Source organism: Phycodurus eques, chromosome 8, assembly GCF_024500275.1.
Source record: "Phycodurus eques isolate BA_2022a chromosome 8, UOR_Pequ_1.1, whole genome shotgun sequence".
NCBI classification, from domain to species: domain Eukaryota; kingdom Metazoa; phylum Chordata; class Actinopteri; order Syngnathiformes; family Syngnathidae; genus Phycodurus; species Phycodurus eques.
The window spans coordinates 3,491,078-3,516,926 of record NC_084532.1 but is presented as its reverse complement, the minus strand read 5'-3'; the positions used below and the strand labels follow the sequence as shown (position 1 = coordinate 3,516,926).

Below are 25,849 nucleotides of genomic sequence, written 5' to 3'. Positions count from 1 at the left end.
CTCTCTCTCCCTCGCTAATATATATATATATATATATATATATATATATATATATATATATATATATATATATATATATATCCTTCATCTATGTGTCTTAATACGATGTAAAAAAATAAAAATAAATACAAATAAATGTGTCATATTTTGCAGCAACTTCAATAGAGTTAATTTAAATCACATATTTTCAGTAAGGACTTTAATTGCTATGAAATACTTACATAAAATGAGGTAAAGTTTACCTCACATTTTTTATTATGTTCCATTCCATTTTGGGAGGGTGGGGGATTTTGGGCCAAGCCCAGTGCTGGCAGGGCACTGTCTGAGCATATTGTAGTGTCGGACCAATGGCTTTTAGTTTACTCCATTTTCCTTGGTAACACCAGTGTCAAACGGGTAGTGTAGTTTTAATTAATAGAAATTGGTAGAAATTAAGAAATGTTTAACACGTCCTGGTTTAAGCCAGGTACTTATACCATGGCTCTATATCACTGGAAGGTGGCATTTTGCTCTGTGCAGACAGCATGCTCAGAACCCAGTCGGGGAGAGGTGGGAGAGATTGGATGGAACAAAAAACTGCATTTAACAAAGTCCAAGAACAATTGGACTTTGGAAATTCTGACGTGTTTGGTTCACGGTTTGTCCTGTTTTGTCACAATTCTCACGGCAAGCGAGAATGGATGAAAGCCAGTGTGTAAAGGTTAGCAGGCCAAGTGCGATATGGCAGATTTTCTTCTTCTACGGTATAACACAGCACACACAGTGTGGGAAAGTGTATCAAGCCGGGAACGGCGGGGGAGCTTCATTTGAGTCTGTCATCGTCACAAACGTGCTCCAAAGCTGCCTGGCAGGCACTTTTCACCCGTAGAAACAAAGCCTTGGCTTTGAAACTGTCAGACCTTGATCAGAACATGAGAAACAAGAGGGATCCCATCAGAATGTGACAGGCCCAGCGGTAATGTACTGGCATCCGTGGTAGAACGGGAGCCAAACCGGTGGCGTGCTGTTGAGCCTCCGGAACTCAGCAGACCTTCCCCCCCCTGGGTCTTTCACTGATACCGTATGAAGCCGTGAGAAAACTTAGTGAGACTTCAATTCGGAGAAGAAAAAGGCTAAAATCCCACTGAGCACTATTTTTCCGGCAAACAGGGCATCTTTGACTGCAGGTAAAGTATTGTACCATAGCATAACATTAACATTAATTTACAACCCTGTTATTTGTAACCGGGTTGCTGCAAATAGACTAACACTAAAATTAAGCTCGTATTCAAATGACATTTAAGTTTCTTTAATTGCAAACTGCTATGTTTCAGAGCTGAAGGTGAGGATATTCTTTCCAAAGTGCATTAATATAAAGTTAATTGATGTCTTCTAAGGGAGATTAAACAATTGTTATTGGTTTATATCAGGTAGCATTAAAAAGGTATGTGTTGTATTGAATAATTTCCAGTATACTGCAAAGATCACTATGGCAACCTGCACTGCAGGCAAATGGTTTCAGACGTCAGACCAAAGAAGGAATCTTCTCTGGATCTGTAGGATAAGACCAGTTTGCCCTGTGAATGCATGATCCATTTTCTGTACCGCTTATCCTCACGAGGGAACCTATCCCAGCTATCTTCGGGCGAGAGGCGGGGTATACCCTGAACTGGTCACCAGCCAATCGCAGGGCACATATAAACAAACAACCATTCGCACTCACATTCACACCTATGGGCAATTTAGAGTCTTCAATTAACCTACCATGCATGTTTTGGGGATGTGGGAGGAAACCGGAGTACCCGGAGAAAGCCCACACAGGTACGGGGAGAACATGCAAACTCCACACAGGCGGGGCCGGAATTTGAACCCAGGTCCTTAGAACTGAGACGTAGATGCGTATATATATATATATATATATATATATATACACAACCCCAATTCCAATGAAGTTGGTACGTTGTGTTAAACATAAATAAAACCAGGGCTGTGTTAGTGCCAATGGCATGGGTAACTTACACATCTGTGAAGGTACCATTAATGCTGAAAGGTACATACAGGTTTTGGAGAAACATATGCTGCCATCTAAGCGACGTCTTTTTCATGGACGCCCCTGCTTATTTCAGCAAGACAATGCCAAACTACATTATACACGAGTTACTTCAACAATTAGTGTCCTCAGTTCCCAAACGTTTATTGAATGTTGTTCAAAGAAAAGGTGATGAAACACAGTGGTAAACATGACCCTGTCCCAGCTTTTTAGGAACGTGTTGCAGCCATAAAATTCAAAGTTAATGATTATTTCCTAAAAACAATAAAGTTTATCAGTTTGAACATTAAATATCTTGTCTTTGTAGTGCATTCAATTAATTATAGGTTGAACATGATTTGCAAATCATTGTATTCTGATTTATATTTATGTTTAACACAACATTAACAATGTTGTTGTTTTTGTTGTTGTTTTTTACACGGTATGTGATTACTGAGCCAGTCATTTTGTGGAGAAAATGAAATTACACTCATCACTTAATTCCAATCGTTGGACAAGAAAAACACTATGAATCAACCACCACAATAACATCACATTCAACACCATTATCCTCATTGGAGTCCCAGGTGAGCTGGAGCAGGGGTGATTTTTGATATGGGGGACATTGGGCAGCATTGTGAAATTAATGTTGATGATAGACCAGGGGTGGGGGGGCATCTTTGGGAGTCGTACAGAAACAGAATCATCTTTATTTGCCAAGTATGTCCAAAAAACACACAAGGAATTTGTCTCTGGTAGTTGGAGCCGCTCTAGTATGACAACAGACAGTAAATAGACAGAGAACACTTTTGAGACATAAAGACATTGAGAAAAACAGTCACTGAGCAATAAAGGGCTTGCTAGTTATCTGGTAATGCCGGTACATTATTATTTTTTTGGACAATTGTGCAAAAAGATGCAGAGTCCTCTAGCACTTAGAGCAGTTTGAATGACTAATATTACAATAGTCCGGTGCAATGACCATTGTGTAAAGGACGCCGAGACTTCAAGGAGTGTAGGCAGTTTAAAGTGACGAGTAGCACGATAATCTGGGACAATGTAAAGTGTGCAAATGGTGCAGATACTTCTCAAGCACAAGTGGCCAGTATTGGTCAACAACAGATATGCAAGTAGTGCAGGGTGGCAAGACTACGACAGTGAGTGCACGAGTAATATATAATTGGCCCGACAGAAATGTGACAACAAACTCAAGACAAAAAGACAAAAATTGCCAGCATGTTGCAATGGAATTGTAGGTTAGGTGTTTAAGAAGTTGATTGCAAGAGGGTATATATAAGCTGTTGGAATGTCTGCTAGTTCTAGTTTGCATTGATCGGTAGCGTCTACCTGAGGGAAGGAGCTGGAAAGAGCTGGTGACCGGGATGTGGAGGGTCCGAGAAGATTTTCCACGCTCTTGTCTTAGTTCTGGCAGCATGCAAGTGTGGGTAGGGTGGTACCGGCAATCCTTTCAGCAGTTTTGATTGTCCGTTACAGTCGGAGTTTGTCCTTTTTTGTAGCAGCACTAAACCAGACTGTGATGGAAGAACACAGGACTGGTTCGATGACCGCTGTGTAGAACTGCCACAGCAACTCCTGTGGCAGGCCATGCTTTCTCAGAAGCCGCAGGAAGTACATCCTCTGCTGGGCCTTTTTGAGGACGGAGTTGATGTTGACAGCGCACCATTCAAATCAGCATTGCTACTGAGCTGGAGCCTATTCCTGCTGACTTTCCCAAAGTCAGCTGGAATAGACTGTGGCCGTAAGGTAGTCGGTGCCTGTCGTGGCGGCAATCCCCAAACCCGTTGGTGGACACCAGTGGTGAGGGATGCCGTCCAGTTGAAGAAGGAGTCCTATCGGCCCTTTTTGGCCTGTGGGACGTCTGAGTCAGCTGATGGATACCGGCTGGCCAAGCGGAATGCAGCTTTGGTGGTTGCTGAGGCAAAAACTCGGACGTGGGAGGAGTTCGGTGAGGCCATGGAGAACGATTTCCGAACGGCTTCGACCTCTGGGAACCATTGCACCATCAACACTGTGTATAGTGGGTATGGGGCATGCTGACTTCGTTTTGTGACGTTGTGAGTTGGTGGGGAGAATACTTTGAAGAACTCCTCAATTCCACCGACACACCTTCCCATGAGGAAGCAGAGTCTGGGGTTGAGGTCGCCGAGGTGGTTAAAAAGCTCCTCGGTGGCAAGGCCCCGGGAGTGGTTGAGATTTGTTCCTCAAGGCTCTGGATATTGTGGGGCTGTCCTGGTTGACACGCCTCTGCAACATCACGTAGGACATCGGGGATAGCTGCCGCTGGATTGGCAAACTGGGGTGGTGTTCCCCCTTTTTAAAAATGGGAACCGGGCGGTGTGTTCCAACTAAGGTAAGGTCAATTCAGGGGTGCTGGAGAGGAGGGTCCGTCGGGAAATCAAATCTCAGATTCAGGAGGAGCAATGTGGTTTTCGTCCTGGCTGTGGAACAGTGGAACAGCTCTACACCTTCGGCAGGATCTTCGAGGGTGCATGAGATTTCGCCCAACCAGTCTACATGTGTTTTGTGGACTTGGAGAAGGCGTTCGGGGAGTTCTGTGGGGGGTGTTTCAGGAGTATGGGGTGTCGAACTGCCTGATACGGGCTGTTCGGCCCCTGTACGACCAGTATCAGAGTTTGGTCTGCATTGCCGTCAGTAAGTCGGACTCGTTTCCGGTGAGGGTTGGACTCCGCCAACGCTGCCCTCTGTCACCGATTCTGTTCATAACTTTTATGGACAGAATTTCTAGGTGCAGCCGAGGCGTAGAGGGGGTCCGGGTTGGTGGCCTCTGTATTGCATCTCTGCTTTTTGCAGATGATGTGGTTCTGTTGGCTTCATCAAGCCGTGATCTCCAACTCACTGGAGCGGTTGTCAGCCAAGATTGCCCTCGTCGGGTCGGGGATGAGATCCTGCCCCAAGTGGAGGAGTTCAAAAATCTTGGGGTGTTGTTCACTAGTGAGGGAAGAATGTAACGGGAGATCGGCAGGCAGTTCGGTGCAGCATCTGCAGTGATGCAGACTTTGTATCGGTCTGTTGTGGTGAAGAAGGAGCTAAGCCGAAAAGCGAAGCTCTCGATTTACCAGTCGATCTACATTCCTACCCTCATCTATGGTCACGAGCTGTTGGTCGTGACCGAAAGAACGAGATTCCGGATACAAGCGGCCGAAATGAGTTTCCTCCGCAGGGTGTCCGGGCTCTCCCTTAGAGATAGGGTGAGAAGCTCGTTCATCCGGAAGGGGCTCAGAGTAGAGCCGCTGCTCCTCCGCATTGATAGGAGCCAGATGAGGTGGCTTGGGCATCTGATAAGGATGCCTCCCTGATGCCTCCCTGCTGAGGTGTTCCAGGCACGTCCCACCGGGAGGAGACCCCGGGGATGGCCCAGGACACGCTGGAGAGACTATGTCTCCCGGCTGGCCTGGGAATGCCTTGGGATCCCCTCGGAAGAGGTGGAGCAAGTGGCGGGGGAGAGGACTTCCCTGCTGATGCTGCTGCCCACGCGACCCGACCTTAGATAAGCGGAGGAAAACTGATGGTTTATGTTCAACATGTCTATTTTGGTCTAGTGGCTTACAATTATTATTAATTTTTAATTAAAATGTCGTTTTGGGAATAAAACCTCTGCCTTGTTTTTCATGATCACTTTCGCCTACTATGCTACGGTAGAGGGTGTTTCAAATGTCACTCATGGTTTTGTATTGTTAATTTAAAACGTAATTGAAAACATAAAGTGGATTAAATTCACAGGGTAAAACCTACATTAACTGAGGTGCCATCTTTGATTTGGAATATTTATCCATAAGTCAGTGGTACACTTCGACGTGTGCACCACCTTTTTCAATCAAGCCACCGTTTCACGCATACTCGACTAACATCTGACAACACTTTGGGAGTCACTGAAGTACATGCGTTTCTGATGCATTTGTCACGTATGAGGAGTAGCTGGACCCAACAGCAGGCGGAGAAAGATGTAAAATGATGAACAGTTTATTGAGAATATAAAATAAAAAAATTTATTCGAGATAGGGCATCTGGTTTGCTGTTTTGGGATCCAGGACGGAAGGAGAGGCTGAAATTAAATCCTTCTCAAGAAGAGGGCCCAGCAGGCTTGTCGAGGGTTGCGGCGTTTGGTGGTATGGAGGTAGGAGAGATTCTTGTGGTCAGTCCAAATGATAAATGAAAGTTCAGTTCCCTCCAGCGAGTGCCTCCACTCTTCCAAGGCCCAAACAATGGCCAGCAGCTCTTGGTTGCCGACGTGTTTTAGTTCCTCTCGGGAGGGGAGAGGCGACAGGGAAAAAAAGGCACAGGGGTGGAGTTTCTGGGTCGTGGGGTCCCTCTGCGAGAGGACAGACCCTGCCCCTGTGTCTGAGGCGTCAATCTCGACCACAAACTGGAGGGAAAGGTCGGGGTGACTTAGGATGGGAGCACTGGTAAAAAGGTGTTTGAGTTGCTCGAAAGATTGGGATGCTGCTGGGGTCCACTGAAAGGGAGACTTGGTGGATGTGAGGCTGCTGAGGGAAATTGCGACCTTGCTGTAATTGCGGATGAAGCGGTGGTAGAAGTTGACGAATCCAGGGAAACTTTGCAGCGCTTTCCGGGTGTGGGAATTAGCCAGTCTATGATTGCTTGGATTGTGGTGGGGTCTGGTTGCAATTTACCTTTGGCAATAATGTAGCCAAGGAGAGGTGGAATTTGCATGTTTACGGTTTGACGTACAGACTTGGCATACGTGAATATGGATGTTCATCTGGGGAGCGGGAAAAAATGAGGATGTGATCCAGGTAAACAAAAACGAACCGGTTTAACATGTCACGGAGAACGTCATTAATGAAGGCTTGGAAGACTGCAGGGGCGTTGGTTAATCCGAATGGCATGACTAAGTACTCAAAGTGTCCGAGAGGGGTATTGAAAGCAGTCTTCTATTCATCCCCCTCTCGGATACGGATGAGGTTGTCGGCGTTTCGTAGGTCCAACTTGGTGAATATTAGGGCATCACAGAGGAGTTCAAATGACGGGTCACTGAGTTGAGTGGTGATTTGTCTTTAATGGTGATGTCATTAATGTCATTATTTGACTGCACTTCATCCTAGAACACCTCGACAGTGCAGGGACCTACGCGAGGATCCTGTTCGTGGACTTCAGCTCAGCGTTCAACACCATCATCCCTGAACTCCTTTCAACCAAGCTTCTCCAGCTCAGCGTCTCTCCTGCCATCTGCCAGTGGATTTACAGCTTTCTGACGGGCAGGACACAGCAGGTCAGGCTGGGGGAGGCCACCTCATCCACACGCAGCATCAGCACTGGGGCGCCCCAAGGTTGTGTCCTCTCTCCGCTGCTCTTCTCTCTCTACACGAACGACTGCACCTCAGCGAACCCGACTGTCAAGCTCCTGAAGTTTGCAGATGACACCACTGTCATCGGCCTCATCAAGGACGGTGACGAGTCTGCATATCGACAGGAAGCGGAGCGGCTGGAGCTGTGGTGTGGCCGACACAACCTGGAGCTGAACACGCTCAAGACTGTAGAGATGATCGTGGACTTCAGGAGGCATCCTTCGCCACAGCTGCCCCTCACGTTGTCCAGCTGCCTTGTGTCAACCGTCGAGACCTTCAAGTTCCTGGGAATTACAATCTCTCAGGACCTGAAGTGGGCGACCAACATCAACTCCGTCCTCAAAAAGGCCCAGCAGAGGATGTACTTCCTGCAGCTTCTGAGAAAGCACGGCCTGCCACCGGAGCTGCTGAGACAGTTCTACACAGCGGTCATCGAATCAGTCCTGTGTTCTTCCATCACAGTCTGGTTTGGTGCTGCTACAAAAAAGGACAAACTCCGACTGCAACGGACAATCAAAACTGCTGAAAGGATTGTCGGTACCCCCCTACCCACCATTGAGGACTTGCACGCTGCCAGAACTAAGACAAGGGCGTGCAAAATCCTCTCGGACCGTCTGCACCCCGGTCACCAGGTCTTCCAGCTCCTTCCCTCAGGTAGGCGCTACCGATCAACGCAAACTAGAACTAGTAGACATTCCAACAGCTTCTTCCCTCTTGCGATCAACTTCTTAAACACCTAACCTATAATTCCATTACAACAAGCTGGAAATTTTTTGACTTGAGTTCGTTGTCACATTTCTGTGGGACCAATTATGTATGACTCGTGCACTCACTGTAGTTGTCTCGCCATGCTGCACTATTTGCATATACTGGCCACTCATGCCAGAGTAGCATCTGCTCCATTTGCACACTGATTGAGGAGTATCTGTAACATTTGCACAACCAACATTGTCCCAGATGATCGCACTACTCGTCACTTTAAACCGCATACACTCCTTGAAGTCTCAGCGCCCTTTGCACAATGGTCATTGCACCGGACTATTGCAATATTAGTCATTCGAACTGCTCTAAGTGCTAGAGGACTCTGCATCTTTTTGCACAATTGTTTTTTGTCAATGTCTTTATGTCCCCAAAGTGTTCTGTAAATTGACTGTCTGTTGTACTAGAGCGGCTCCAACTACCGGAGACAAATTCCTTGTGTGTTTCGGACATACTTGGCAAATAAAGATGATTCTGATTCTGATTAAATTCACGGTAGTCGATACAGAGAGTGGTGTCTTTCTTTTCAACAAAAACATGGTGGTATTGCAGAATGCAGGTAGTATGAGTGGCAGTGAGGGCTCCATCCTGTTCTAGCTAAATGTGTCCAGTCTATGGCAGGGTTATGAAGTTTAAGCCAGGGAATACCGAGGACTAATGGGGTCTCAGGAGAAGGAATAACAAAAAGAGAAATGTCCTCACAGTCATTTCCAGAGAGAAACAGAGTGAATGGCACTGTTTGGTGGTTGACAGGGGATATGACTCGGCCAGCCCGGGCTTTGACTTTTTTGGGAGAAGGAAGTGGTTGGAGAGGGATGTGGAGCTTGTGAATTATGGCTTCATGAATGAAAATGTCATCGGCACCGGAATCGATAAGTGCAGCGATGGGTGTGTCATGACCCGAAATTATAATGCAAGCGGGAACGGTCATGCGGGAGGGAAAGCTAGAGGGAATAGAGGTTTGGCTCACCACGATGCTCTCCGGACGCGGTGAGCCTGGTCTTCTGGTCGGAGGGGGCACGAGGAAATAAAGTAACCGGATTGAGCGCAGTAGATACACAGCCGCTGGATGACACGACGCATCAGCTCCTGTGGATTTAACCGTGTCTTGGCAATTTGCATTGGCTCTTCGGTGGATACGGGGAATGACGGAAGTGCGGAAGACGGTGCGGGAGGTGGATGATAAGCTGACGGCGTGGTGGTCAGTGTGGGAGGGTTTTTGCGCAAGGGAACCCCCCTCTCTCGTGTTCGCTCTCGCAGTCTGTTATCCAGACGGATGGAAAGGCCGATGAAATCCTCGAGAGAGAGGAGGGCTCGCCCCGGACCGCTAGCTCATCCTTGAGCTGATCAGAAAGTCCATGAGAAAAAATCCCCCTAAGTGCCGCATCATGCCACCCACATTCACCCGCCAATATCCGGAACGCAATGGAATATTCCGCTGCTGATTTAGCGCCCTCCGTGAGCGTGAGGAGACGACATGTGGGTTCTTTGCCCTGAACCGCGTGATAGAACACTTTGCGGAGTTCGTTGGAAAAGGAATCGAATGAGTGGAGTACCGGGGAGGAGTTTTGGCATCAGGAAGTGGACCATTTTGCTGCTTTGCCACGGAGGAGGTTAGTAACATAAGCTACTTTGGATTGTTCGGTGGGATAAATGTATGGTTGAAGGCTGAAAACGAGGGAGCAATTGAGTAAAAACTGGCTACATGCACCCAGGTACCTGGAGTAGGGCTCGGGCGGCGGGATATGAGGTTCTTTGTACGGGAGGCAGGGTGGATCTGAGGCTGCGGCTCGGAAGGCGTACTTACAGGTGGAAGTTTGGATAGTATCGTCTCGGAAAGGAGGGATACTTGTTGTGTGGGGGACTGTAGAGATTCCATGAGTTCTTGGAGAGTCTTTTCTTGTCTTCCTATGTGGTCTCGATCCCGAGGCTTACGTCGTATTCTGTGTCCCAGGTCAGCTGTACCTAACCTGCGATAAGTCATTTTCCAACAAGATTGCACCGCAGCACCTTATTTGCATGAGGTTAGCTCATTCCTGGATGAGCAGTTCCTGTCATGTGTGTGTGTGTGTGTGTGTGTGTGTGTGTGTGCGTGTGTTCCAGGTTTTGTCTTCCTCTCTCTCGTTTCTCACACACCTGCTCCTGTGAGCATCTTCACCACCTGTGCCTCGTTCATACCTAATTACCGATTGTATTTAATCCTCGTGTCTCATTCCCACTCGTTGCCAGTTCGTTGTACCTTGTCGTCACGTTCCAGCATTCCTTGTCACAGACTCACAGTAAGACTTTGACCCTGTTCCGATTATCGACCTTGCCTCTTTGCCTCATGTTCTTGGATACTGTTGCCCTTCTTGGATTGCCTGCCCGTGTACCGACCTATGCCCGTCTATTAAACCTCTCTTTTTGGAAACTGTCCATTTGTTTTGGAGTCTTGCATTTTTGGGTCCTAGCCTCTGTTCCGTTCATGACAGTTCCAGGATCGGTGGATCGGTCATCGTGATCCTGTGGAATGGGCTCCCCGTCCACCTGATCTCACACCATGAGATTTTTTTCTTTTTTTTTTTCTTGCGGGGTTGTATCAAGTCTAAGGTTTATGGAAGAGGCCTCGGGATCTCCCAACACACGAAGAACGCATCATAAACTCATGTTGTTAGATGTTGCCCAGGCATGCGTGAAATGGTGGCCTAATAAATACGAAAAAGGCGATGCACACGGTGAGGTGTACCACTGATTTATGGATGAACATTCCAAATCAAAGTGTTGTTGGCTTTCAATGACATTGTCAATAAACAATACAAAACCATGAGTGACTCTTGAAAAACCCTGTATTTGAATGTTGGTCATTATGGTGATACTTGCAAGTATTTTTTGAGGTGGTACTCAGTGTCGAGCGTTTGACAACCACTGATCGACTGTATATGATCATTACCATAGACAGAAAAGAAGAGACTTTATTATTGTACTTTATTTGAGAAAATTCAGGCATTTTCATCCCCTCAAATTTGGTGTCTTCAACTTTAAAATTCCATCTTCTATAATAATATGTTTTTATTATATAGTTATAATATAAATATTAAATAATATCGTTTCCACTGAAGATGAAGCTCACTCTCCCTTCGCAGGGAAATAGCAGAGCCTCCGACTGACTATTGTCCCCCCTCCTCCACGCAACCACCACCCTTACTTACAATAGCCCGCCCACTCCTGCACTGTCTGCCCGGGCGAGTGCACGAGAGGCTGCGGCGCCGATTCTCGTCACGCCGGTCGCCTGTGGACGTTGCCCGGCTGGCAGGCCGGCCATGGCGGCGGCCCCGGAGCAGGAGGACCGCAGACCGATCCGGAGGGTCCGTTCCAAGAGTGACACACCTTACATCAATGAAGCGAGGCTCTCTTTGCACCTGGAGACAGGTAAGGCAGCCGGGCATCGACAATGATTTGCCCACTTCCTCATCCAAGTCTAATATGGTTTTACACTTGCAGCCTCTTGGGGACACCATACAGTAAAGCGCGTCCCCGTCGCTTCATCGTTAATGACAGCCCCGAGACATCAGCATGACTCTGGGGTTTCATGATGCAGGTCTGGCGGTACCCATGATGCACAGCTGCACGTTGGAGGATACTAACCTCACAGTGACTCATGCACTGTGAGACGAGCGAGGGAGAATTACCCAAATATGTGGGGTTTTAATTTCAAATGGACAATTCGTGGAGTGCAAATCGCCATTAGGGTAATTATGTAAAGAACAACAACGGACGAATCATGTTCAACCAGACTAGAAAGTGACGCTTCATTGTCGTGAAATGCAATGTGAACTGATGTCGTTTTCATCTCGGCAGTGGGAGAAAGGTGCATAAGAGGAGATGTCAAATGCTGCTCGTTTCATGCTGCGCTTCTTGCAGTGCCGTTTCCTTTGTTGCTATGTTCACGATGATACTCAAACAAAGGCGGTACTGCTCAAACATTGCTTTTCTATATGCATACGGGAAAAGGAGCTCTTCCTCCCCTTCAGCCACGCCGCAATCATCATCGTCGTCGTTGACGGCTTCTTTACTAACGCGTCAATGCAAAACTGTTTATTGTCCCTTGGTGCTGAAAAGGAATGATACCAAACGCTTCTACTCTGGGTCGCTTTTCGTGATAATAATGATAGTTTCCTTTTTCTTTTCTTTTCCACTTACGACACACTGCATCCGAGTTGCACTGAACGCTCTCCCCAGAAAAAAACAAAAAAAAGAATTCTTTTTAAAAAAAATTTTTAAATGAGACAATCTCAGTCACATGGCGTGCATAGAGTATAGAATACACTGACTAGACACCACCTTTTCTTCTGTTAACATTTACGCAACAATGTATCCGCCATAGGTTTACATAGTGTACTGTTGTTGTCTTTAGAATACAATATTGGAAAAGGGTAATGTGCTAATCATTTTCAACCTGTAATCTAGTAGATTTACAGTCCTCAACCATTTTCCTCACCAGTCAATACTAAACACAGTACCACCTCCTTCCAGTAGGTGATGCTTTATTTTAATTTGTTTCAAACATGGTTGACGGAGGGGAGGCTGAAAGCGCTGCCCCTGACTGTTAGCTGAAACATAGCACAGGTATGCTGCAGCTGCATGATTTTGCCATTATAAAAATGTGACGAAGACATATTTCCCTTTCATCTGCCTTGGCCCTTCTTTCAAATTGCGATGGTCCGATAACTAATTGGTTTTTGTCACCAATCGAGCCATCTCCACACCTACTCCCTGGGTTCACATCTATTTACCATCTCAGTGTAGATAATTATGTTTTGCAAAAACCCACCCCAGTTTTGATACAAATTGGATGTGTACAATTGTTTTTGTGCATTCCAAATAGCCATGGGCTTACTAATATGGCTGCATGCAAATTTGTCTTGTGAACCAGTGTGTGAGGGAGGAAACGTGGATGTCAGCCTTAGGTTTAGTAAACAAGAGTTTGGCAAAACAGCTTTGGCCTGATGGGCTTTTACTAGCACGTTTCGACCTTCAAGATACTCAAAGCGCAGTTAATGCAGCTTCAGGAGCAATTGAGGGTTCAGTATCTTGCTCAAGGGCACTTCGACATGGTCACAGCCATTCTACCACTTGAGCCATGTTGCCCCAAATGGGTTATTTTGGGCTCAGTCATGCCCCATTCACGTTGAGATTATTTAATATTGTCCAGCATTCTTTCAAGGGTTGTGTTGTCACTTTAATACTTTACATCCGTTGTTGTTATATGTTAGGCAGAACTTACGTATATTACCGCACTAGGCGAAGTGATATGCAACCTACCAGATGCATGAGCAGCATAGGGATACATGCTTGGCTCTGTACTTTGTCCAAAGCCCGACACATGGAAGTAAAGTTACGTGAACAGTCTCTGAGGTCTCGTCATTGACTCCCAAATAACACAACATCGCTAGCCACATCATTACGTACGCCAGCACAATCTAATGAGGATGCTGACAAGAATTTTACTGTATGTTGGTTTTACAAAAGATAATATCATTTTTGGAAGGTATATATGGAACTACGTTTATTACTATGGTTGTAGTTTGCAGTGGTATAGAACTACACAACTCCACAGCAAAATATCAGAAACCACTCAAATATGATGCAGTGCAGTTCTAAACCACATCAATCAACAATAATCATAAGTATTTTGTTACATCAATATTTCACTGGCTGTGTTAGTCTTAATTTGGCATTATTATGTTTCTAGAGGGAGAAATTTGAAAGCTCGTGTATTGTATCACATTATATTTTACAAGTTGGGGACACATACTGTATTAAAATATAACATTATACGGATTTGAAGCAACCAGGGAGGAAAACACAAATGCAAAGAGCTATTCACAGTCAAGACAAGTGATGGGAATACTTTGAGCAGATTCACATGTATAGTATAAGAGGTGATTTCTGGTGAGCAGTTACAGTATTTGTGCCTGGTCCATAATTTGTCTGTGATCCACCTTGAAAGGCTAAAATCAGCTCACTTTTTGGCCAGTTGATGGGGCCAAGCAGTGCAGTGCTTCTGGGATCCTGGAGGTGCTACTCAAATTTAGCAAAAATCCCAGTTGAATGACTAAAGAACTTGTGGGATCCTGCAGAAGGTACTGGACCTCAGTCAATGCTGTACAATTTGGTGGCACAATCTCTAACTTCATCCATCCATCCATCCATCCATCCATTTTCAACACCGCCTGGCACATCCTGGTTAGGGTCGCGGGGCGCTGGAGCCTATCCCAGCTCACTTTGGGTGAAAGGCAGACGACACCCTGAACTGGTCGCTAGTCAGTCGCAGGGCACATATAGACACGGACAACCATTCGCACTCACATTCACACTGTCACTGAGTGGGAACAGAACCCACGCTGCCTGCACCGAAGTCAGGTGAGTGTAACACTACACCATCAGTGACTTAGCTCTAACTTCCTCCCAGTAAATTAAGATGCATGTCAAGGAAACGTTCACACCTTCACTTTTCCATACCTGTATTGAGTCGGTTTTTTGGGTCACACTGTGAGGTCTAACAACTGAAATGGGTGCATCCGTTCATGAAGAGATTTATTACCGATCCTGACTTTGGGATTTAATTGCAAAGCATCATCTTATTGAATATGATATGGCGACAGATAATGTTATGAGATATGATAATTACAAGCATTGCTATTCAAACTTGGTCCAGACCATAACCTGGATAATACACCTCCTTCCGAATACATAATTATGAACAGAGGCCACATAAATCAATCCAGAGACACAGGCATTGGCATACTCTCACTGAAGCAGAGAGGACTTACTCAGAGATCTAAACAAAAGACTGACCAAAAGCAGAAGGGGTGGGGGTGCAAAGTTCAGGGTGATGAAGGGAGAAAAGACTTGGCTCGAGAATATGGTGACAGTCTATCTGACATCTACATACATCAATACTGCTGTTTCTCTACAGACAATTAAAAACATTAAAGAGGCCTTGGACAGATTTAAAAAAACATTCAACCATCAGTTGTCCTCTGCTAGGATGTGTGTTCTTCTATTCAGCTCACAAGTTAGCCAATGCGCTGAGGGACAAAACTTGAGCCAAGTAAAGCCTGTAGGACCCAAGTTGACCCACAAGAAAATAGCAAAGCAAATTTAGTTATATAGCGCATTTCATACACAAGGTAACTCAATGTGCTTTACACGATTTAAAGCATTTAAAAACAAATTTAAAAAAACAGCTTATAAACATAAAACAAAGAGGAAATAAAATAAAAATACAATGAAAACAGCGTACAGTGCAAGAAATATAATTTTAAAGTCGAAATCCTCTAAAAAGCATGTGAAAAAAGAAGAGTTTTCAACCCGGACTTAAAAACAGTGCACACTTGGGGCTGACGTCACTTCTGTTGGCAACTTATTCCATTTGTGTGCAGCATAATAGCTAAATCCTGCTTCACCATGTTTGCTTTGGACTCTGTGCTCCACTATTTGACCAGAGTCTGTCGATCTCAGAGCCCTACTGGGTTTATATTCCATTACCATTTCTTTCATGTATTCAGGACCTAAACCGTTTAGTGATTTATAGACCAGTAGCGGAACTTTAAAATCTATTCTAAAACTGACTGGAAGGCAGTGTAACGACTTTAGAATTGGAGTAATACGCTCTGACCTCTTTGTTCTGGTCAGAACCCGAGCTGCAGCTGCTTCATGCTCTTTTTGGGGAGTCCAGTCAGAAGACCATTACAATAGTCAACTCTACTTGAGATAAAAGCATGGATGAGCTTCTCCTCCTATGCTTGACACATGCAAGCCTTCACTCTGGATATGCTCTTCAAATGGTAGAAGGCAGTTATAGTAATTGATTTGATATAACTGACAGGTCGGAATCGATCGGAACACCAAAGGTTTCGGACTTGGTCTTTGGTTTTTCAAGAGAGTGACTCTAGGAATTTACTAACAGCAATCATCTTTTCTTTATTGCCAAAAACAATTATCTCAGTTTTGTTGTGGTTTAATAGAAGAAGATTTTGGCTGATCCAGTTATTTATCTGTTTTAGACAGTGACACAACACTTCAATTGAATTGCAGTCATCTGGAGACACTGCTAGATATAACTGTGTGTTTTCTGCATCGCTATGATAGTTCTGAAGAATTTGACCCAAGGGTAGCATATACATGCTGAACAGGAGGGGTCCAAGAACTGACCGTTGAGGGACCCCATAGGTCATTCCCATTCGATGAGATTGAACACTTCCAATGGTTAAAAAATAACTCCTTTCCTCCAGGTAGGACCTGAACCATTTAAGGACTGTTCCATTTAGTTCTACCCATGTTTCCAACCTGTTCAGCAGTATATTATGATCTACCGTATCAAAAGCCGCACTGAGATCCAACAAGACCAGAATCGACACCTTTCCTTAGTCAGTATTCAACCTTATATCATTTAGCACTTTGATAAGAGCAGATTATGCACTGTGATCAGTTTGGAAACCTGATAGAAATTTGTCAAAAAGTCAATTTAAGTTCAAGAAATTGCTGAGTTGATTAAAAATAACTTTCTCAACAATCTTGGCTACGAAAGGGAGATTTGAGCTGGATCTATAGCTTGCTAACATGGAAGCATACAGCGTTCTATTTTTTAGCAGAGGCTTAATGGCAACTACTTTAAGAGCTTTAGGAAACTCGCCTGACTGAAGTGAGCAATTGGTTATTTGCTGCAAATCAGCTGGCACAGACTTCGCAATAGCTTTGAAAAAGTCAGATAGTATTGAGTCAAGACAGTTCGTTGATGGTTTCAGCTGCTGAAGCATTTTCTCTACAGTTCTTTGGTCAACTGTATCAAATTCTGACATGGTAATAGAGTTTTTTCTGGGTGGCTTCTGATGTAGTATAATTTTATCATTTTGCTGATTTGTGCTAATATTTTACATGATAGATTGTATTTTTTCACTAAAATAAGCAAATTCATTGCATTCATCTGCTGTTAAGAGTTCTGTAGCTATCTGATTCGGGGGGTTGTGAACAAGTCAACCACAGCAAACAGAATGTGGTGTGTATTGTTGAAGTTTTTATTGATGATTTCAGAAAATTGTTGCTGTCTCGCCCTGACTAACTCTTTGTTAAAGTTACAAAGACTGTCTGTAGACGTCATAGTCAATTTGGAGTTTAGTTTTTCTTCACTTACGTTCTGCTTTCCTACACTTTGATTTAGAGGTCTTTACCATCATTGTGCTCCTCCACGGTGTTCTAGGTCACCTCAAGTATGTCTTAGTTTTCATAGGAGCGACAGCATTCATGACATTTGAGATTTCACAGGTGAAATTATTCAAAAGTTCATCAACTGTCTCAGGATTCACAGTTTGTGGCACAGGAATGGTCTCCATAAACGTAGTGGTGGTACTCTCATTTATGTACCTTTTCTTAATAGACATAGAGGTTGTCTGAACTTTTGAAAGCATTTGTAATTCAAAGAATACACAAAAATGGTCGGAAATAGCCATATCCTTATTGTCAATTGATAGAATTTCAACATCCTTCGAGATGACCAGGTCTAAGATGTGACCTTGAGATTGAGTTGGACTCTTAATATGTTGTGAGAGGTCAAATGTGTCTAGTATTGCAGAGAGTTCTTGAGAAAACTTCCTGAAAAATCAATCAATCAATCAATAATTTTATCCTGGATAGGGTTGCGGGCCGGTGGAGCCTGTCCCAGCTGTCTTCGGGCGAAAGGCAGACTACACCCTGAACTGGTCGCCAGTCAGTCACAGGGTACATATAGACACGGACAACCATTCGCACTCACATTCACAACGTCACTGAGTGGGAACTGAACCCACGCTGCCTGCACCAAAGTCAGGCGAGTGTACCACAACACCATCAGTGACCCCAGTTCTGAAAAATCCTCCATAAATTTTCTATTGTATCTTGGAGGCCTATAAATTATTAAAACAACAACCTTTGGGTCACCTTTAACTAAAAAACAGATATTCTAAAGAGCTAAAATCACCCAGTATAATTTCTTTACACTGAAATAATGACTTAAAAATAACAACAATACCACCGCCTTTTCCCCCTATTCGACACTTGTTCATAAAATAAAAATTTGGTGGTGTTGCCTCATTTAAAATGGTATTAGAGCTACTTTCTCTTAACCGAAGCACCTCCCACCACCCGAGTCTGCCAATCCAGAGGCACTGTCCCCAATGTCCACGCGATGTTGCAGAGGAGGGTTAACCAGGACAGCCCTACAACATCCAGAGCCTTGAGGAACTCCGGGCGAATCTCATCCACCCCCTGGGCCTTGCCACCGAGGAGTTTTTTAACATCCTCGGTGACCTCAACCCCAGAGATAGGAGAGGCCGCCTCAGAGAACCCAGACTCTGCTTCCTCATGGGAAGGCGTGTCGGTGGAGTTGAGGAGGTCTTCTAAGTATTCTCCCCACCGGCTCACAACGTCCCGAGTCGAGGTCAGCAGCGCCCCATCCCCACTATACACATTGTTGATGGTGCACTGCTTTCCCCTCCTGAGACGCCGGATGGTGGACCAGAATTTTCTCGAAGCCGTCCGGAAGTCTTTCTTCATGGCCTCACCGAACTCCTCCCATGCCCGAGTTTTTGCTTCAGCGACCACCAAAGCTGCATTCCGCTTGGCCAGCCAGTACGCATCAGCTGCCTCAGGAGTCCCACAGGCCAAAAAGGGCCGATAGGACTCCTTCTTCAGCTTGAAGGCATCCCTCACCGTTGGTCTCCACCAACGGGTTCGGGGATTGCCGCCTCGACAGGCACCGACCACCTTACGGCCACAGCTCCGGTCGGCCGCCTCAGCAATGGAGGCGCAAAACATGGTCCACTCGGACTCGATGTCCCCCGCCTCCCCCGGAACATGAGCAAAGTTCTGCTGGGGGTCGGAGTTGAAACTCCTTCTGACAGGGGATTCTGCCAGACGTTACCATCAGACCCTCACAATACGTTTGGGCCTGCCACGTCAGACCGGCATCTTCTCCCACCATCGGAGCCAACTCGCCACCAGGTGGTGATCAGTTAACAGCTCCGCCTTTCTCTTCACCGGAGTGTCCAAGATGTGAGGCCGCGAGTCAGATGACACGACTACAAAGTCGATCATCATGACATTCCACGTCCCTGGAGCCAGCTTCTGGAGCCGGGGATCGGATCGCCAAGGTCCCTGCCTTCGGCCACCGCCCAGCTCACACTGCAACCGACCCCTATGGCCCCTCCCATGGGAAGGGGGTACGACGTTACCCTTTTGGGCTGTGCCCGGCCAGGCCTCCTGAGTGCAGGCCCGGCCACCAGGCGCTTGCCGTCGAGCCCCACCTCCAGGCCTGGCTCCAGAGGGGGGCCCCGGTGACCCATGTCCGGGCAAGGGAAACCTAGATCCATTTATCGTTTTCATCATTGGGGTCTTTCATCTCCTTCGTTATTAATTTTTTTATGGAATTAGTATCTGATTAATTCTAAATTTCAATTCTGTTTTAAGATGACCAGCACACTCCATTATAATGATGGCTTGAACTTCAAATGGTGCAACCAGATTCAATTTCTACATGAGATAATGGCGGTTCTCCAGACCCTTTCCAAAACATTAGAATATCATGGAAAAGTTATATTTCAATAATTCCATTCAAAAAGTTAAACTTTCATAGATTATAGATTCAGGGTCCACTATTTAAACAAGTATTTATTTGGTATTTTTACATAATTTGGGCTTCCAGCTCATAAAACGCACAAAAGCAGGAATTCGAAAAATTGGAATACTGTGAAGAAATCAGCCCATATTTTGCAGGCCATAAATGTTTGAAACTGAGTGTCACACACTAATAATCTACTAAACTCAAAGCACCTGCACAGGTTTACCAGGTGTCATTAAATTGCTTCAGTTTTGTTCAATTGTCTCAATATGTGGAAGACTGCAGACTTGACAACTGGCCAGAAGAACATCATTGATATGCTCCATTGAATGGGAAAGCCACAAACTTCATAGCTAAAGAGGTTCACAGAGTGCTGTATCCAAGCACAGCAATGGAAGGACATGTGGCAGGAGACGATGCACCAGCAAACGAAATGACCGTGGGCATCAGCGGATTATCAAACAGAGAACATTCCAGAATCTAGCAGATATCCAGAAAGAGTGAAATGATGCGGGAGTCAGAGTCACAGCTTCAAAAACCACCACATGCAGAGCCAACATCGGAAGCGTCTCAACTGGGTCAAGGAGAAGAATGACTGGACTGTTGGCCAGTGGTCCATGGTCCTCTTTTCTGATGAAAGTAAAGCATGCCGTTCATTCGTGGATCAAGGTCCAAGGGTTTGGAGGAAGATGGGTGAAGAACAGAACCCAAGCTACTTGAGGTCCAGTGTGAAATATCCACAGTCAGTCATGATTTGGGGTGTAATGTCCAGTGCAGGTAAACTTTGCTTTCTTAAATCCAAGGTCAGTGCAACAGCCTACCAGAATGTTTTAGAGGACTTCATGTTTCCTTCTGTTGAGGATCTGTATGCAGATGCAGATTTCATCTTCCAGCAGGACCTGGCCCCTGCCGTTACCGCCAAAGGCACCAAATCCTGGTTTGATGGTTTGGTGCTTTACTGGCTCGCCAACTCGCTGGATCTAAACCCTATTGAGAATCTATGGGGTATTATCAAGAGGAAAATGAGGTGCACCAGACCCAAAAACAAAAAATAATTGACAGCAAGCATCAAGGAAATCTGGGCTTCCATAACCCCCGGGCAATGCCAAAGGCTGATTGCCTCAATGCCACGGCGCATCGAGGCAGTGATTCAAGCAAAGGGATTCCCAACCAAGTAGATTAACATATCGTTTTGAAAGTACCATATTTTGATTGATTTAAAGTGACCCCAATTTATTTCTTTTTGTTCTAGGTAAATTGTGATTTCTTCACAGTATTCTATTTTTTTTGTATTCCTGATTTTGTGGGGTTTGGGAATTCCAAATTACATTAAAAAAAAACAAGAAAGACTTGAAATTGTTTAAATTGTGGGCCCTGAAGCTCTAATCTATGAAAGTTTAACTTTTTTAAGAGAATTATGGAAATAAATAAAATTTTCCACGATATTATTTTTTTTTGGAAAGGTTCTGTATCACTCTCATTTGTGTTATTTTGTACACAGAAAATATGAAGATATAGTACGTTACATAGAGAACAAAACAATTATAATAATACATAAAATAATAACAATTCATAAAATAATTCAATGTAGATGTAAAAAAGTATGGTTGTCGCAGAGAGCTGATTTTAGAATTTATTGAATTAGATGTACTATACAGTGGGTAAGGAAGGTATTCAGAACCCCTGAAATCTTTCACTCTTTGTTGTACTCATTTGCTTAATTCATTTAAGTTCATTTCTTTCCTCATTAATGTACACACAGCACCCCATATTGACAGAAAAAAAATTGAACTGTTGAAATTGTTGCAGATTTATTCAAAAAGAAAACTGAAATATCACACAGCCATAAGTATTCAGACCATTTGCTCAGTATTTAGTAGAAGAACACTTTTGAGCTAATACAGGCATGAGTCTTTTTGGGAATGATGACGCAAGTTTTTCACACCTGGATTTGGGGATCGTTTGCCATTCCTCCTTGTTCTGTCCATTCCTCTCCAGTTCTGTCAGGTTAGATGGTGAACGTTGGGCCATTCAACAGTCACGGAGTTGTTCTGAAGCCACTCCTTTGTTTTTTAGCAGTGTGCTTAGGGTCATTGTCTTGTTGGAAGGTAAACCTTCGGCCCAGTCTGAGGTCCTGAGCACTATGGAGAAGATTTTCATCCAGGATATCCCTGTACTTGGCTCCATTCATCTTTCCTTCGCTTGCAACCAGTCGTCCTGTCCCTGCAGCTGAAAAACAGCCACACAGCATGATGCTGCCACCACCATGCTTCACTGTTGGGACTGTATTGGACAGGTGATGAGCAGTGCCTGATTGTCTCCACATACACCACTTAGAATTAAGGCCAAAAAGTCTCATCACACCAGATAATCTTATTTCTCACCATTTTAGGAGTCCTTTGGGTGTTTTTTGGTAAACTCCATGCAGGCTTTCATGTGTCTTGCATCGAGGAGAGGCTTCTGTCGAGCCACTCTGCCATAAAGCGCCAACTGGTGGAGGGCTGCAATCATGGTTGACTTTCTAGAACTTTCTCCCATCTCCCGACTGCATCTCTGGAGCTCAGCCAAAGTGATCTTTGGGTTCTTCTTTACCTCTCTCACCAAGGCTCTTCTCCCCGATTGCTCAATTTGGCCAGACAGCCAGCTCTAAGGAAGGGTTCTGGTCATCCCAAACGTCTTCCATTTCAGGATTATGGAGGTCACTGTGCTCTTAGGAACCTTAAGTGCAGCAGAAATTGTTTTGTAACCTTGGCCAGATATGTGCCTTGCCACAATTCTGTCTCTGGCTCTTCAGGCAGTTCCCTTGACCTCGTAATTCTCATTTGCTCTGACATGCACTGTTAGCTGTAAGGTCTTATATGGACAGGTGTGTGGCTTCCTAATCAAGTCCAATCAGTATAATCAAACACAGCTCATCTCAAATGAAGGTGTTGAACCATCTCAAGGATGATCAGAAGAAATTGAGAACACCCGAATACTTATGTCTGTGTGATATTTCAGTTTTTCTTTTTTTAAATAAATCTGCAAAAATGTCAACAATTCTTTTTTTTTCAATATGGGGTGCTGTGTGTACATTCATGAGGGAAAAATGTACTTCAATGATTTTAGCAAATGGCTGCAAAAAAAAAAAACAGAGTGAAAACTTTAAGGGGGTCTGAATACTTTCCGTACCCGCTGTATAAACAGTATGAATTGGATCTTTCATTCTATGTATCATGGCAGTTGTTCTGTCTGTCAATCAAATTCCACATTTTCTTTCAGCAATCACATAAAAGGTTAAATGTGGTGTTTCTGTGGTAATTACAGTATATGAACAACAGGTTCACTTTTCAATTCAGTGCTTGCATCACTTCATCACTTAGTAATATCAGTCGACATAACAGCTTCACATCACATCTCAACTTCCAACACATCACATCTGGACCAATAATTGTTTACCTGCTGACCGGTCTTCTCCGTCCCTCTTGCAACCCCACATTTAATTCTTAACTCCCGCCTTCTGGAGGCTTCTTGTGTTTATTCTCTCCTCTGGCTTCTTAGCTCTTGTCTTGGTGGCATCTAGCCAGCCACCGGCTGGCCTCGGCCACCCCTCCCCCCTGCCCTTTCTTTGTTCGGGAACACGGCTATGTAACCGCGAAGGCCGGGATGAGAACAGACTCAGCTTCCAACCCTATTCGGCGATCAGGGCTACTGCTACTAAAGTACCAGGTACGCTTCCAGCCAAGCGTGATCGCGCTGAACGTGCTCACGAGCCCCTGAAAAGGCAGGAAGAGAAACGGTCATACTCTCCCAACAAGGCATGACGAACAAAATGTTTTCTTCTTCTGCCTCTTTTGTTTGGTTTCATTTTCGTGCATCTTTTTCTTCTGCAACCAACCCTGTCTCTGTGCTTCTGAGACGCGCCCTGAGAGAGACAACTCCCAGAGGCCAGTTCATTTACATTTGTGAGTAGACACGGCAAGTGATTGCCAGACTTACAATATTAGTACCTAATAATTTTGGGGAAATTACTATCTTCAGACAAAATCTCAACTTTGTCCTCTCTCTCGCTCTCTCTCTCGTCCGGAACGGACGCGTTAAACGCTCGTGTTTTCCACTTTAGTCCAACACACGATGTTCTATTTCCCTTCTCGTACGCCTATTTTCCTTCTTTTTACCATTATTAGTGTTATTTTCTTTCTTTAGTTTGACCCCTTTGTTTGTTTTCCGCTAGATCCCTTGTAGATGTCATTAAATATTCTATAAAATTCTACTCTCGGTTGTATTTTGTGTGTGTTCTGAGTTTAAGTAAGCCACTGTCATCTAGAACTCCAAATTTCATAAAGTGTAGCAACCTTCAGATTACGAGACTGATAGAAAGGTTTCTCGTCACTTTCCCTAAATTTTATCCATGTAAAAAGTGACGTGGTGCCCCTTTACGATACATATTAGTTTGATTTCAACGATTAAACTTAACATTACATTAAACCGGAAGTAATGCATTATTTTCTCCCAAATTAATTACATTTTTAGTTAACCCTCATATACACTACGAACCAAACAGACCAAAAAAAATGTCTGTAAAAACCCTGTAAAATGTGAATGATGAAAAAAATTGTTTACATAAAATAAGGCCCTTAAATCATGAAAACTCAAACCATTCTCTCAGCTCTGGAATGCTGTGTGTTCCTGCTGGATGTGCTAAAACCGTGCACTGTTATGTCGTCAGCTGTCAATCACATACCACTCTGTGTGAAATCCTTATAACTACACATCCCTACAGGTTTGAGATGCAAAAAAATATATCTGCTTAAAGCCTCCGGTGGCTGTAATATATCCCAACGAGAAGTGCTAGCCGCCTGCTAGCTCACAAGTTAACCGGCTACTGTTGGCTCCACAGAGTTGATGCTGCAGACCGGTGGCGGGCTAGTCCACTTTGTCACCTCTTTGCTTGATGTTGTACCATTGTGTAGGTCCACATAAAGACACCATGGAAAGTCATCGTTTAGTAACACGGGTACACATCATTCAGTCTGTGGCTCACATGAAATGAAAGACACTTTGAGCACATAGTTCCTGCTTGTTCCATACCCACAATGCTTTGCATAACACAAACTACATAATACTTTATTTAAATCATGACAACAACCTGTTCCTGTAAATCGTGGCATTTAGGGATGATGCATTTTTGGGGTATAGGCAGAGTTAGCTAGCTAAATGCATGCTGGAGTGACAAATTATAAAATGTTGTAGGGGCGACATATGCCGGTCGCCCAAGTGCGTCACTGGACGCTGTTTTAGCTATGCCCCAAAAATCCGGAGAAATTAAAATGGTGAAAAACAGGTTAATGCTACATCTCCACAATTCAGTACTACATAGTTGTTTGTCTTGGCATGTTTTGAGCAATTACAATTCAAACATGTATCGTTTATTTAGAGAACAAAAATCTGAATTCACTTTACAGGGTCTTTAATGTTTAAGTCATTACATTTGCTTGTAACCTTTAAGAACTGCTTTAAACATATGTTGACATAAACCCTATGTGCAATACCTTTTAATTGAATCATTAAGTGGGTTTTACTTTCTTATATTTTAGCACAGTGTTATTGTTCAAACTGCATAATGTTACAACGTCTTGATGAATCTTTAGGCCTACTGGGCTACAGTATTCTAATGTCATGATGGTGGTACTTGGAGAGCTAAGTGGCACTTGGTGTAAAAATTTCGAGAGCTATTTTTCTACATTAACCACTGGCAGCATGGACACCACTGAACACAGCTGTTTATGTTGAGAGATTACAGTCATTTTGAACACATATCACAAAGCAATATGACTAAGATATACTGGTAAAAGATAAAGGGAATACATAATCATTACAATATAACTCCATGTCATACTCATTGGATATCAGTCCAGTTAGAAAGCAATGCTGGATGACAGGTTGAAGTCGACCTGCGAATTTGCCAGCTTCACACAATTTTAAACCCAAGACCCAATGTCCACACCCCTTTGTGTTGAAAGCAATTGCTGCTGTGGCACTGATGTCGTCATCCATCAAATGTTATGTTAATTGAGCAACCCGTTGTGTAGATGCACACTTTGAATGGCAATGTACCGC

The 25,849-nt window shown here is 44.4% G+C and overlaps 1 protein-coding gene across 2 annotated transcripts in view; it reads left to right on the top strand.

The window, feature by feature from the left end:
- Positions 1-11,348: 11,348 nt before the first annotated feature.
- Positions 11,349-25,849, top strand: part of phactr1 (phosphatase and actin regulator 1) — a 44,223-nt gene continuing 29,722 nt past the window's right edge. For both annotated transcript variants that reach the window (XM_061683308.1, XM_061683307.1), the window contains exon 1: positions 11,349-11,523. In XM_061683308.1, the coding sequence (XP_061539292.1) occupies positions 11,415-11,523 (109 nt within the window). In that variant the 5' untranslated portion in view covers positions 11,349-11,414. The remainder of the gene's footprint in view (positions 11,524-25,849) is intronic.